The 14,441-nt window shown below is 40.5% G+C and overlaps 1 protein-coding gene across 1 annotated transcript in view; it reads right to left on the minus strand.

Annotated features, from left to right (window-relative positions):
* zswim6 (zinc finger, SWIM-type containing 6) overlaps nt 1–14,441 on the minus strand; it is a 50,303-nt gene that overhangs the window by 21,532 nt on the left and 14,330 nt on the right. The window contains exon 2 of the mRNA XM_046066660.1: nt 1,106–1,462. Coding sequence (XP_045922616.1) covers nt 1,106–1,462 — 357 coding nt within the window. The remainder of the gene's footprint in view (nt 1–1,105; nt 1,463–14,441) is intronic.

Below are 14,441 nucleotides of genomic sequence, written 5' to 3' on the forward strand. Positions count from 1 at the left end.
ACATGGCTTGCAGATAAACCTCTGACTGTATATTCACACTCAGTGGCCACTTTATTAGGAAATCAGGGCGGCTGAGTCAGTGAACTCTTTTAAGTCCCTTAAATCAGGAACTCTTTTAAGTCCCTTAAATCAGGAACTCTTTTAAGTCCCTTATTAAAACGTACTTTTATAGAAAAGCCTTTCCTGATTTTAATTATTTATTTTTCTGTATTGTATTTTTCTATACTGTATTTTAATTTCATAACTTTCTCTTGCTTTGCCATACATCTTATTTTGTTTTTTCTTGTGTTTTATTTTCTTTGCTTTTGAGAAAGCACTTGTTTTGAAAAGTGCTCTATAAATAAAATCATTATTATTATCATCATCATTAGGTACACCTGTACATGCTACTGCAATTCACAGCTCAGCCATAAATTCTATGTTTAAAACATTTATATTGCTCTTTTTTTTGTTTACATAATTAGAAAATGTAAATCAAATTATATGTTTATTATTGTGGACAGAGTTAAAAGTGGTGTTGTCCTCCCTAATTAGATACACGAGCAGGTCTAAATATTGGAAACACCTCTGAATATAGCGCAGTGCAATACAACACCAACAGTATGACCTCGACGCTAAAACACATAATTTAAATAACACAACAACATCACAGGCATCATAAAAGTAGACTTAACGGTTGTACTGGATTGTAAACAGAGCTGCTTACAGACACAGATAAAAATTATTCTTTGAGTAATTTAGTCTTTCTGGATATAATGCTCTACACACTGTGGTACTTCATGTTTCCGTAATGCCCAAAAGAGCAAATCTCTTCTCAAACTTTTCCCCATGTCATGCATTCAACTCAAACTTGACCTGATTTAAGAGTGTGTGTGTGTGTGTGTGTGTGCGTTTCCCTCCTGTTCTCCTAAACAGCTTGTTTTTCATCTCCCAGGACGGCAGCCTCCAGCGGGACCTCCACTGGTGCGAGGTGGTGAAAATCTAAAACAAGTACTTGGTGTATTTGTTGGTGTCTGTACTGCATTCATGTTAACGGGGGAAGTTAACAGCCTGTTCTGCCAATGAAATTACAAATACCCACCATTATTTCAGCCCCCTAACTCACCGTGAACCTGGTTGATCTCGGAGTTCTGCGACAGTATTTCATCCGCCAGTTTCTGTGCCGTCGGCAGCACCTCTGTGTGATGCACGGTGATCAGGTACTGGACAAACTTCTGCAGCTGATCTCTGTTCATTTGGAATAGAGTCTCTGAGATGGGCAGGCGCAGTTTGACCTGCTCGGGCGTCCGTACTCTGTACAGTGAGAGCGCCACCACATGGGCGCAGTAGAAGATGTCCTTGTTGCCGCAGCTGCATGTTACAGCTGTGATTTTGCAGCGGTCGAAGCTGACGCTCACATTGCAGACAAGCTCAAGCTCCGAGGACGTGGCAGGTTCCCTTACTGTGCCGCTGAGGTGAAAACCTGCAGAAAAACAGAGAACATATTTACTGTTAATCGTCTGCAGTTTGTCGTCGTTCCAATATTCTCTCCCTTTTAGCTCTGGTTTTGGTCTCCACCATCTCCTGAGTGAAATATCTGGTAGTGAACAGTGGGTTTTTAGAGCTTTTTCTTCTAATGACACTATGAGATCGCTGAGGGTGAACCAATAGTGATTCTTTATAGCTTTAAATGCCCCAAAACAAAAAGGGCACTTGCACATAAACCACTTTTCTATCTGTGCATCTTTTTCTGACGGATTCTTTTTCCACTCTTGAATAAACATCAAACCAGATACTTCCTAGCAATGTGTGAACTTAACCTTTAAAGCTGGGGTTAGGCAAAGTCGAGAACTAGCAAGAGACCGATAGATTTTGAAAGTATCCAAAAGATCCCATTCCTCCGAAGGCACTCCCCCAAAACACTGGCGTGCAGGTAGGCAGATAGGGCAGCCAATCATTCCAGTCATTCATGCTCATCACAGTCCTGCGACGCCACAGACACTGGAATGTTTTCTTTTTTGTTTCTTTATTGATTGCTGTCGGGATGTAAAGAATATTTCAACAAATAAAACAAAAACATTCTTCTGAAATAAACCTTTAACCTAACTTTTATCTGATCAGGAAAGTGCTGGCAGGGTGAATAAAGTCAAACAAAGGCCGGTGAGTGAAAGGGCAGGGAGGCAAATCCAAAGACCCAAATATTCTCATTTGCTTTTAATTTCCCTTCCACAACACTTCCAGCGCTTACCTTAGCCTTAATACCTCCACCCTATGGCGTACTGAGGGGCTCGTTTCACCACAGAGAGACCTTCTATTGACCTCTCACAAGCTAAAACCTATAGGCCTCTATGTGTGTCTGGGGAGGGTAAACGCAGACGGGGAAGCAGATCTTAGTGTGTATGGGACCTTCTTGAAAATATTTCTCGAAGCTTAGGTATTTGAGCCTGTGACAGGAAAATGAACCCAGATGCAAATGCTTTCTGATTTGAGGAGGAGGAAATACACCACACATGACAGGGCAACAAGTGTGCTGTCATTTTCCACATTAACAAAAACCCAATGACTAATATAGATTTGAAAACACAGCAGCTGCACGTGGGAGCTTCAGTAGGTTTAAATCCAGATGAGACAGAGCAGATGGACATGTTTTGGCAAAAAAAAAATGACTTTGCAGCAAATACTTAATGATAAAATTCTTCTCCAGTGACAAGAAGCAGACAATGTGAGTGTGTTAAAAGTACTTATCTGACAGGGTTAGTGGACTACCAGTGATAACAGAGGGTGTCAGATGCTTGGTCAGCTAAAAACCGATGCAAACAGTCCAATTTTATCATCTGCGTATGTACATTTAGCAAAGTGAATGTACTGTTTTAGTTTCACTGCACTTTGTTCTTTATATCTCAAACACTCCGGTGGCGGAAGAAGTACTCAGATGAAGCACAAGTAGCAATACCCAAAGTGTAGAAATACTATAAATACATTTATTTAAGTAAAATGAAAAGTATTAGCATCAAGAAATAGTTAAAGTAAAGTATTCATTATGCAGAATGGCCCATTTTAGGATGATTATATTTATTCAACTATATATATATATACATATGTGTGTGTGTGTGTGTGTGTGTGTGTGTGTGTGTTTATGATTATTGATGCATTAATGTGTTCATCACTTTAATGTTATAGCTGGTAAACTTAGAGCTAGTTTTAATGTTTTGAATCTGTCCCTGGGGATCAATAAAGTCTTAATAATATATAATAATTTATATGTTGATTATAGTTGGTATTATTAATCTGAATCTTCAAAACAATAGGTAACTAAAGTTATCAGGAAATACTCAATAAAGTACCATAAACCTGTAAATGTACTTACTTTCCACCACAATGACAGACAGCTACTCAAAAGTTTGACAAAATCATTTTGACATTTACCACAATGTTTTTGTTTTACAAGGCGAGACACACATCCAGATGTACTTGTTGCATCACGTTGCAAACAGAGAAACTTGGCCAACTGTGAGGCTGATGAAGCTGTGATCCCAGACAGCGACAGATGACAGACAGCATTTTTTGATGGTAGTTTGAACCAAAGAAAATGGAAAATGATCCATCAAAAAAACCTTCAGTCAAGTCCTGTCTGTGGGGGAGTTTAAACCAACTGGGAACCGACATGAAAAGACACTCTTTTTAGAAACTAGTGCTAATAACCACTTATCAAATAGCTGCTGTCACATGTCACAATAAAGACTGAAGTACTGCTTACTTTTTAAAATCGCTAGTTTATGGGGTAAAAAAAAAAAGTAGTCATAATAGTGTGACACATAGCCCAAATAAAACAGCAAATTCTCGTCGTTACAAAAGAGATTAAACAAACGAGACAGCTTCAGAGGGCTTGGTTACCTCTGGACAGATACAGGCTAGTTGTTCACCTCAGTTTCCAGTCTTTGTGCTATGCTACGCTAAGCTAGGCTGGCTGCTAGCTCTGGCTACATATTTATGCTCCATTTGACATGGGAAGTCGGAATTTCCAAATTCCCAATCGGAAATTTCAACTAGAACGCCCCCTTTAGTTAAGACTCAGAAAGTTCGAAGGACATCACCAACCTGACATCAAAATCCAAGATGGCTGCTCCAACAGTTTTAGTGGCATTACATTTATTAATTTAGCGGATGCTTTTATCCAAAAGCGATTTACAATTGCCACACATGTCAGAGGTTGCACGCCTCTGAAGCAACGAGGGGTTAAGTGTCTTGCTCAGGGACACATTGGTGGAGGGTCACAGTGGGGGATTGAACCTGGGTCTCTCACACCAAAAGCATAGTCTTATTCATTGCACCATCACCACCCTCCTAGTGGCATCTAGTGGTGAGGGCTGAAAATTGCAACCAACCGCTCACCCCTCCGTTTGCAAGTGCATAGGAGACTCTTCAGTATTTTACGTATCTTCCTACTTCTAATGAACCAGGCAGCTACTACTACTACCACTACTTGTTATGTATTCAACATAGTGACAAAATGCGCTCTGTTGAGCAGTTTGGGCTACTGTAGAAACATGGCAACGTCCATGCAAGAGGACCCGCGGTGTGTGTAGAGAGAAATGTCTCATTCTAAGGTAATTAAAAAACATAATGGTTCATTATGTAAGGTTTTATACACCACTGAAAACGTAGTTATGTTTATTATAATGCATTTCTGTCAATAGATCCTCCTAAGTATTACAGACTTAACCTTTAATGTTTATTGGTGTCAGATTATCTACAGTGTCAACTATCAAATAAATGCAACATTGAGCTAACATTGAGGCTCACAGTAGTTGTACAAACAGATCGACACACTGTGAGTCACAGCAATCAACATTTGCAGCCGTATCTAGAGTCCTTACATGGGGTCACATATCTTTACTACGTATGATAAGAGCTGTCAAAATACTGCATGTGACCATGATAAAAACGTTTGCAGTAGCAATATACTGTAGCTATTTTTCATGTTATGTAAGTGTGACTAAGAGCTCAACATGTGCACAAAATACTATCAGTGCTCTTCGCCCTGGAACATAAGCTTGGAGAATTTAAATTCCACTTTGCTCAAATGTTCTCATACATGTGACAGACACCAGATAGCTGACACATATCACCCCTGCTGGGTGGAACAACGCTGTAAACAGAGTAGGTGTTTGCCTGCATATGTGGTGGGGCTGTGTGATAAAGAGCTGAGCGAAAACAAAAGAGGCGTCAAGACTACAAAAGAATAATGAAACCTGTATGACTGATACAGAAAAGGAGTGCCATTTATTTTGCTGGGAACCATACTAATACTTTGTTTAGTAAGAAAAAAAACCTGATTATCTGAACTGTTTTTCTTCAGTTTTTTTATATATGTATTACCGGAAAATGCGTATTTCATGAAACAGCCGTGTCTTATAGGCCCATGTGGGATGGACCAGATGTTTTACACGACACAGAAACAAAAAAATAAACTAAACTGCACAGAAATAGAGGAAGTTCTTACTGCTGCGTTCCCTGCTGAGCAGACGCACACACACACACACACACACACACACGATCACACTTTACACAAACACGTCCACATCCTGTCTTTTAAAATACAAAACACACACAGATTGGTGCTCTCCGTTACGCAGCCCTGCCCCAGACATGCCTGGCCCACAGCTGAACTGCTGACGTAACAGAAAGAGAGAGCGACTCGAGGAGGAGGAGGAGACCGCTGGAAAAATCGGTATGCCCTCAGCTGAGTGTGTGTGCACATGCAGGAGTGTATGCTTGGCGGCGAGCCAAAGCCCTGAGCTCAGCATTCTGTAATGCACTTCCTCTCCCCGTGTCTGTGCTTCACAGCTTGCATAATACAGCTCTGTACACCGCATAGCAACCAAACTTAACTCCTTCGCCACCAACGCAGCATATCGGGGTTTCTGCAAGTCATATTCAGGAGTTTTTAGGGCCTTTTTACATACACAGGACGCATTTTCATTCCTGTTTAACGCTCCTACCGGCCAAAGTGTTAAAGTATGATGAACAACTAATGGAGATGGGATGGTGTCCCATTTCTGAAGCACGTCCAAGTTCAGTTTAACATTTTGGGAAATATTTGCTATTTACTTGGCATGAGTTAGATGAAAAGACACCACTGAGGCCCCATCCACACTACTGCGTTTTTGAATTAAAACGGAGACCTTTTGCTACGTTTGCACCTCCCGTTCAGACTAAAACAGTGAAAAAGAAGACGTAAAACACACAAGTTTGGAAACGGGCAAAAACGGAGGACTTTAGAAACGATGGCGCAGATGGTCACGCTCAGCTCTCTTATTCAGTCATGCAAAGCAGAAACACGATGCTACTGACAGAGTTTTGAGTTGGTATTTTTATTAAAATATTCTATACCGTGCAAATAACACTTAGGCCTATCTGCGTACACTACTACTAGGCTACGCCGTTTACTTTGCAACGACTCCCTGTCTGTTCCGCCACCACAGTCCCGTGTTACATTCAGTAACAGTCCCAGCTTGTTATTGGTGCATGCAAAAACAATCTGGTCTGATTCTTCATCTGTATTTCTTTCGTATATTCTTTCGCGAAATGTTCTGTAACTACGGAATAGACCATCTGCTTCTTGTTTACACCGGCTCATGCATGCCAAGTGTACCTGAACGGCCAATAGATGCATTTTCAGTCGTTTTAGTATAGACGGAGATCAACTCTGATACGCAGCTAAAACGCTGGTGTGGATGGAGATCGTATTCGTTTTAATTCTCCGTTTGTAAACTGAAACAGAGTAGTGTGGATGGGGCCTGAGACACCACTCTCAAGGGTTAACCAGGAGATAGCTGGCTTAGCTTAGCATAAACACTTGTAACAGGGGGAAAACAGCAAGCCTGGAAGGAAATCACTGCATCTGGCCAAGAAATAATCTGACACATAACCCCCAATAAAGCCAAAACTGGTCGTCTTTATTCGTCCTTTTTGTACAGATTAAAGAAAAAAAATTACTGAAGTTTTAGAGGAACTGGAAGGTAGATTTTGTTCCTTTAGGACAAGCTAGTTGTTTCCTTGTTTCAAGTCCTTGTGCTAAGCTAAGCTAAACGGCCGTACAGACACAATCTTTTCATCAAACTCAAAATGGAGTATTTCCAGGACCCAGTTGAGTGACAGAACATGGATGGATTGATGGATTAAACAATAGAAAATAATAACAGATACGTTTATGCTAAAACCCGACACTTGCCCATTTGGACAATGAGTTTTTAGAGCTACTGTAGCTCCAGTGTTTGCTGCAGGTCTGTTGGTGCAGACTGAAACTCCACAAAAAAGGATTAAACAGCCTCCTGCAGCACAATCTGCTGTCATAACAACCCCACTTTTAGTTAACATCATATAACATCTCCCCGTAGGCTGCAATCGGATATGAAAACATTGCTATTTATGGTAGGCAAGAGAAAATATTTAAGATATTTATAAATTATTTAAGAGTTTTTTTAATACCTTCCAAGAAAAGTCCGTCTTAAGACCTTTTTGACAAAGCTGCATTCAATGCTTGTTCAGACTGTCAAAGACTCGCAGAAACCCTGAATACACTCGCCTGGAAACCGAGATTTAACACTTCACTCCCAATTAAGCCTGAGGTAAGAGAGACTTAAGCCTATAGAGCCGTCTCTGTAGGATTCAGAGAGGATGTCTCAGTGAGGAGGGGAAAAACAAGGCCAGGACGTTAGCCTGTGAAAGAGCAGTGGCTCAGCTCCCAGCAGAGTTCAGCCTGAGGAGACCATCATGCTGGAGGCTGTGTACAACGTCGCCCACTGAAACTGTAGCTGCAGGGGGTCACTCTCAGCTGTGTGGCCAAAGCCTTCATTTAACACGACCCCCCTTCCGCCCACCCTGCTACACACATCCTAGTCAACCATTCAGTCTGCTCGGCCTCCAAAGCTAACCAGTCAGGCGTAAGTGAGAGCTTCTCAGCAAAGGTGTGTGTGTGAGTGAGTGAGTGTACTTCTGGTGACAATGGGGAACCTAATCTCTCACCCGTGGTGATGCAGAGGCACCTCTGGGGCTGTAGGAAGGAGAAGTAAACAACCAATCAATACTCAGTGCACTGATTACCAGCTGTCCTTAAAGACTAGTTTCAGATCAGCGTCCCGTTACACTTTAACATTTGAAGAGAACATTTAGTGGATCATCGATCAAATTATGTAAAAAAACTCAATAAGGAGGTTAGCCAGGTAGCCAACTGATCGTTTGCCAACCATTAGCATCCAAAGCTAGGCACAACATAAGCTCTGTATTTCTCTATATGTTGAAGCGGTGAACATATATAAGCCAAAAACCTAACAGGAACCGGTTAAACAGTTTATTTGCTCTGAACTGTAGACATAGCATGCCTGGCTAAGTAGCTCCTTACCTAACCCAGCTTTACTGTTCAGGACTAGCACATTAAACTGTGTGGAAGCTAGTCCTGGATGCTAATATATCAGGCTAACGTTAGCGGCTCTGTTCTGATCTCTATTAGATTTGGGGAAGCTTACACTATACCAGGCCAACCAGCCAGAATCGTTTTCAGACATCCTCCCCGAGCAATATATTAACACTGGTTAGTCCACATCCTAAAAGCCCTTTCTCTTGTAACGATCAAAACTAAAAAAAAGAACAATGAAGCCTCGGCCTGGCTTGTATTTAAAGTATGTAAGATAAGCAGCCAAAAACACAGCAAGAAAAGAAATGTGTTCTACATTCAACATGACCTGGTGAGGATGCTAACCTTAGCCTCTGTGATTTAGCATCGTGCCATGAACAAGCCAACATGCATATTTAAAGGCCATTTTTATAGGGTTCTCATTTTAAAACCAGAAAACATTCAAAAGTCAAAGGAAGACGGCCTTTTTCAAACAATTCATAGAGCTAACATTAGCTTAATTAGCTAGCTTATGGTAAATGCTAGAGTGGTAAGTCTGCCACTGTAACCGTCGTAAACCAAGGGGGCAGGGCTTAGCAGAAGGTCACTTGGGAGAGCCAGCAGCTAACAAGGTAATGTGCTAAGGAGACAGGGGGATGCACCTCCATGCAAGCTCAAAATGAGGTCAATGAGGATTTGAGTTAACTGGGTCAATCTGTGTCCCTCTTAAGCTATCGCCCACGGCTCCTTATAGTACGAACATACTAATCAATGCTATTTTTGTGTGTGTGTGTGTGTGTGTGTGTGTGTGTGTGTGTGTGTGTGTGTGTGTGTGTGTGTGTGTGTGTGTGTGTGTGTGTGTGTGTGTGTGTGTGTGTGCGCGCGCACATGGTTGGGCTCTCACACAGACACCACCCGTGGCCCTTACTACACCTGACGCTAAGTATTTCAGCCAGTCATCTGCTACTTTGTCTAATCCAATCTCCTGCTTTTGAGACAGAACCCTAGAAATAGCAAACTGCACTGAAATACTACGAGGAGGAAAGAGTCCTCCTCGACCAAGTGGACTGAAATTCCTCAGCTCTGTCAGAAAAACAAGAGGGCGCCTTTACAACACATGCGAAATTGCAAACGGTCTCGTCACTCAGACAAGAAAACGACTCCTCCGCAGATACAGCCGAAGCCGCTGGTTTATGGCTCCCATTTTGCCGTCCAATAAAAAAATGGGACCTCAGCTGAAATTTGTGTCTAATTGCTGCCATTCAGTCTGGCCGGCAGCGAGCACCGGGAAGAAACTGGAAACTCCTTGAAAAGGAGCTGATGCGCTAATAGAATGACTCTGCCAGCTTGTAGAAACCTCTCAGTTGTTCTCTTATCTGAGCAGATAGTGGCGGCCGCACAGTAATCAATTACTAAAGCAACCATCAAAGCACTCAGAGATGCTACACTAACTGCTGCTCGCATGTAATGCGAGATGGAAATTATAATTATAATGCAAGTCTAAGACTATACTATTCTTCATTTATTGTTGATTCATCTGGGAGTTATATTCTGGGTTATGTGGCTAATGGTGTGGTTTATAATATGTCCAAAAATAGTGTATACAATATATAATTTCTTACAACCCAAAGTGACGTCATCAAACGTCTTGTTTAATCCAACAAACAGTCCTAAACATCAAAGATATTCAGTTCACTATCCTTATCCTTATACTTCCTGCAGATGACAGAAGTTAACTGTGTTGTTGGCAGCATCAAAAGTATATTTCGCATCAATTAAAATGCTTTAAAATCTAAAAAATTATTGTTTCTTCCTTTACTGTTTTGTTGTGGAGATGGCTGATGTTCTATAAATTGTCAGTTTCTTAGGTACAAATAGCTAAAAGTAATACAGATGAATACAACAGGCCTGCAATAAATCCTTCCTTAAAGTTATAATTTGTTATATGGTGTTAAGACAGGATTTTCTATTCTCTTTTCACAAATAGATCTAGAATTGTATGAGTGAAATATTCAAAATTACAGTTTAATAGTATGGCCAAATAAATCTACTTGGGGGGCAAATTTAGGTGCTGGGCCCCTTTTAACCCTCCTGTTCCTTACACTTTGTGTACGATGGGTCCGGTTTTCCTATGCTGGAATACTACCTGGCCCCGGGTTGGATGTGTGGTAATTTTAACAATTCAATTAAAGGATGTCTTTTGACACAGGGACCCTCTTCAACATATGACCTCAACGTGTTATTAAGCGGGGACTTCTATTGCGTCAGTTCTCTGCTTTAGTGGTGCGTACTCCCAAATTTAAAAAACAACTAGCACAGACAGCAGCTTGTTTGTTTAATTGAATAATTAATTAGTTGCCAACTGTTAAATTAATCGCGACTATTTTGATAATCGGTTTGTGTCGGTTTATAGACCAAACAACTAATCGATTAATTGAGAAATTAATTGACAGATGAATTGACAATAAAAATAATCATTACTTGCAGTCCTTATAGTACGTAATTATTATCCGAAGCTGAATACTTTAATTATAAAAAGTAAAAGAACTCATAATGTGGAAAAACTACCCCGCAAGTATTTTACTGTTATATATTATATTACTGTTTTTCACTGTTGTTGATATGCTGGAGCTCTTGTTCTATACATTTTTGGTAGTTTAATATTTTTTATGCAAAACATATATTGCATTATTTTCCTGTTTTATAAAGTCAGCATATGTTCTGTACGTATAGTCTTAGTAAAAAGTATAGTATTTCCCTCTGAGCTGTAGTGCAGCAGAACTATAAAGTAGCACAAAATGGAAATACTGTAAAAATACAAGTAGGTACTTGAATAAATATACTTAGTTAGCAGGTACAATCATACATGTACACGTGCACAAACACATAGGGGTACAGTGCATGTTAATGATGGAGTGACAGAAAACAACCACCAGTTCACATTCAGCTCCCTGATGAAACCGGCTTCTCCATGGAGGATCATGGACAGACAAACACATGCAATCTCACCAGCATATTTACGTCAGTTTGTCCTTGCTAAGATAAATAACAGCCATCAGAGGTTTGACAACAAGCTTCTAAAGGGACAGAAGAGGATTTTCTCCTCCCTGTCTTTCCCCATTTAAAAGCATTTGTTTGAGTGCTGTCTGTTCCCGACGTGCTCAGAGAAAGTCATTTGTTTAGCCTCTGAGGACCATCAGCAGACCAGCCAGTGCCTCTCCTCTCCAAATGCATTTGTTCCCACTCCTGAGATACAGCTCGATTTCCACAGAGATCCTTGCAGAGCTGCCCTGCTGCTGCTGCTAATGAGCACAGGAATCCCATGAAGACATGAATAAAATCAAATAAAAGCTTTTAGTGTTTGCTTACATGTTGATGTGATTGAAGTTTATTAAATGTTGTTTTCTTTTCAAGACGTGAGCTGTGTTTGAAATCATATACATGAAAGGAATATCGATGAATATCGATACTCCTTTCATGTTTGTAACTTAGATATGAAGCTGAAAGCAGGATGCAGAAATGCACTTATTTGCTTTCTTCTCAGAGAGTTAGATTGAGAGAATTAATAAAACGCTCATGACTATACGGTAAATATAAAGCTAGGGTCGGAAAACAGTTAGCTTAGCTTAGCATGAATACTGGAACGGTGACAGAGCTAGCCTGGCTCTGTCCAAAGGTAACAAAATCTACCAACCAGCACAAGCTATCTCGTTTGTTTAATCTGTACAAAAACCAAAGTGTAAAAACATGGTTTTGAAGGGATTATATGCCAGATTATTTCTTGTCCGGAGGCAGTGACTTGCTGCCAGGGAAGCTGTTTTTCCCCTGCTTCCAGTCTTTATGCTAAGCTAAGATAACTTTCTCCTGGTTCAAGCCTCATATTTAATAGACAGACTTGCCAGTTGTATCAATCTCATTATCCAACTCCTGGCAAGAAAGCAAATATTTGTTGAATCATTCCTTTAAACAGCTCCACACATGTGATTAATTGAAGATTATATTAAGTGCCTTTGATTTGTTTTGCAGCTTTCACGGGAACTGAATAAAAAAATAAGTAAACAAATGTGAAACTATGCTCAATCCTCTAAATTATTAACATCACGTCTTTGATCACATCAGCTAGGACACTGATAAAAATAACCAGAAAGTAAAGGAAAAACTGGATGTGGGAATAGGCAGCACATGAGTGAAGCAGGCCAACAAAAGGCCAATGGGAGGAGTACACTCAGTGCGCTAGAAATCTGTGGGAACAAACGCGTTGGGAAACGTTGGGTCTCTGAGTGAAATTAACTCAGAGCAACCTGAACACTGCTTCTGCTCCTGTGGGAGTGTGGTGGTGCAACTCCAGCTGTTTCTGCATTTTGTTTCCCCCTTTAACGTCACCATTTCCTTCCACTGGATGAGATCTCACCATCTCCTGAGATTGTCTCTTCTGCCACAGCCTCACTGCAACAGTGAAATTCAGATTACACGTTGGGTGGAAGAAGTACTCAGATCTTTTACTCAAGTAAAAATATCAATATCGCAGTGTAGAAATACTTAAACGTAATGCTATCGAAAGTACATAAATATTAGCATCACTTATTATGCAAAATGGCCAATTTCAGAATAATATAGTATCAGATTATAGTGTGTTTTGAAATGTTCCCTGTGATGGATTACTCTCAAGTCTCTGCAGTGAAATTAATGGAAACTAGTGTCCGCCTGGAATGTAGAAAATAAATCAAAAAGTATTTGCAGTGTGCTCTGTCTAGAGTGTGCTTTGGAAAATAAGAATCTTAAAGCATTTATGATCAATATTTTGATAACAACAACATATCAAATGTGCCACTTGTAGTAATAAACCTATAGAGAATTATCAGATGAGTGCCGCTCTGCTTTACGAGGCTTTATATGACTTTCAGCTCATCTTTTAGCTGTCGGGTCCAAAACTTTACTAACTCTCACCGCTCTCGTAGCGTCGCAGTAGACAGCTGTTTTTTTAGAGTAGAGAAAAAAGCCACTGTACTCTACCTGACTCACTACTAAAGACAGACACAGTTGAACACAGTGGAGCATTTAGCAGCTGAAGAGCCAGATATTTCCCTCAGGTGCTGCTGAAGCGCAAAAACAGATATAAAAGAGAGAATCCTGGATTTACCTTCTCCGGGTGGACACAAACATGAATGATAATGTTTCTCTGCAATTGCTGGATGTGTAAATAAGTATCTGTTTGCTAACAAGTTCGTTATTGTGGGTTTAAATATGCAACCATCACTTTTGATTATTGTATCCTATCTTGTAAAGGCCATATAATGTGTGGGAAGAGCTATAAAATGTTAACTGAACCTACGATGTAGTGACACGTCATTCGAAATAACACAAAACAACCAGGAAGAAAAACTCTTCAGGATAGAAGCAAAGTCCAGTCTGCTATTCCGCATCTGTCCAAACAAACACACCTGCTGTGGACTTGCAGTACAAGCCAGCAAGAGCTGCTCCTCACGAGCACCAGTGTGGCCCTTTGACCTCTGAACAGTTGCTTCCTTGAGGTCACAAGCAGCCGGGTAACACCAGTGTGTGTGTGTGTGTGTGTGTGTGTGTGTGTGTGTGTGTGTGTGTGTGTGTGTGTGTGTGGTATGTGGGTGAAGTGGTGAAACTGCAGTTTAAGCAGATTACAGGGAGGATGGCAGATTATAAGAAATTTTAAAATCACATGTGAACATCATCAAACTTGCCACAAAAACTACGTTCACTGTTTTTCACATTTTAGAAACATTTGTACCCAGCTATTGAAGCAAAGCCACATACGGTAAAAATGACGTTACAGAAGTTGTGGTGTTAAAAACCAAACTGATCTGACTAGGCTAACCCTTTCCAGTAAGTGTGTTTTCATATTTCCACATTCACACACTACATTTGCATGTTTACATATATAAAAGTGAGAACCGAGATGTGATAAAGTACGAACCACTTCTTTCATGTTGTTGCATTAAAGTAAATTATAACTCAGAGCATCTGAGTGACTTATTAAGTCCTGGGTTCTTCTATTCTTCTAAACCAGATGTTATAAGGCTAAAATGACCCC

The sequence above is a fragment of the Micropterus dolomieu genome, linkage group LG13 (genome assembly GCF_021292245.1).
Source record: "Micropterus dolomieu isolate WLL.071019.BEF.003 ecotype Adirondacks linkage group LG13, ASM2129224v1, whole genome shotgun sequence".
In the NCBI taxonomy this organism is placed as follows: Eukaryota; Metazoa; Chordata; class Actinopteri; order Centrarchiformes; family Centrarchidae; genus Micropterus; species Micropterus dolomieu.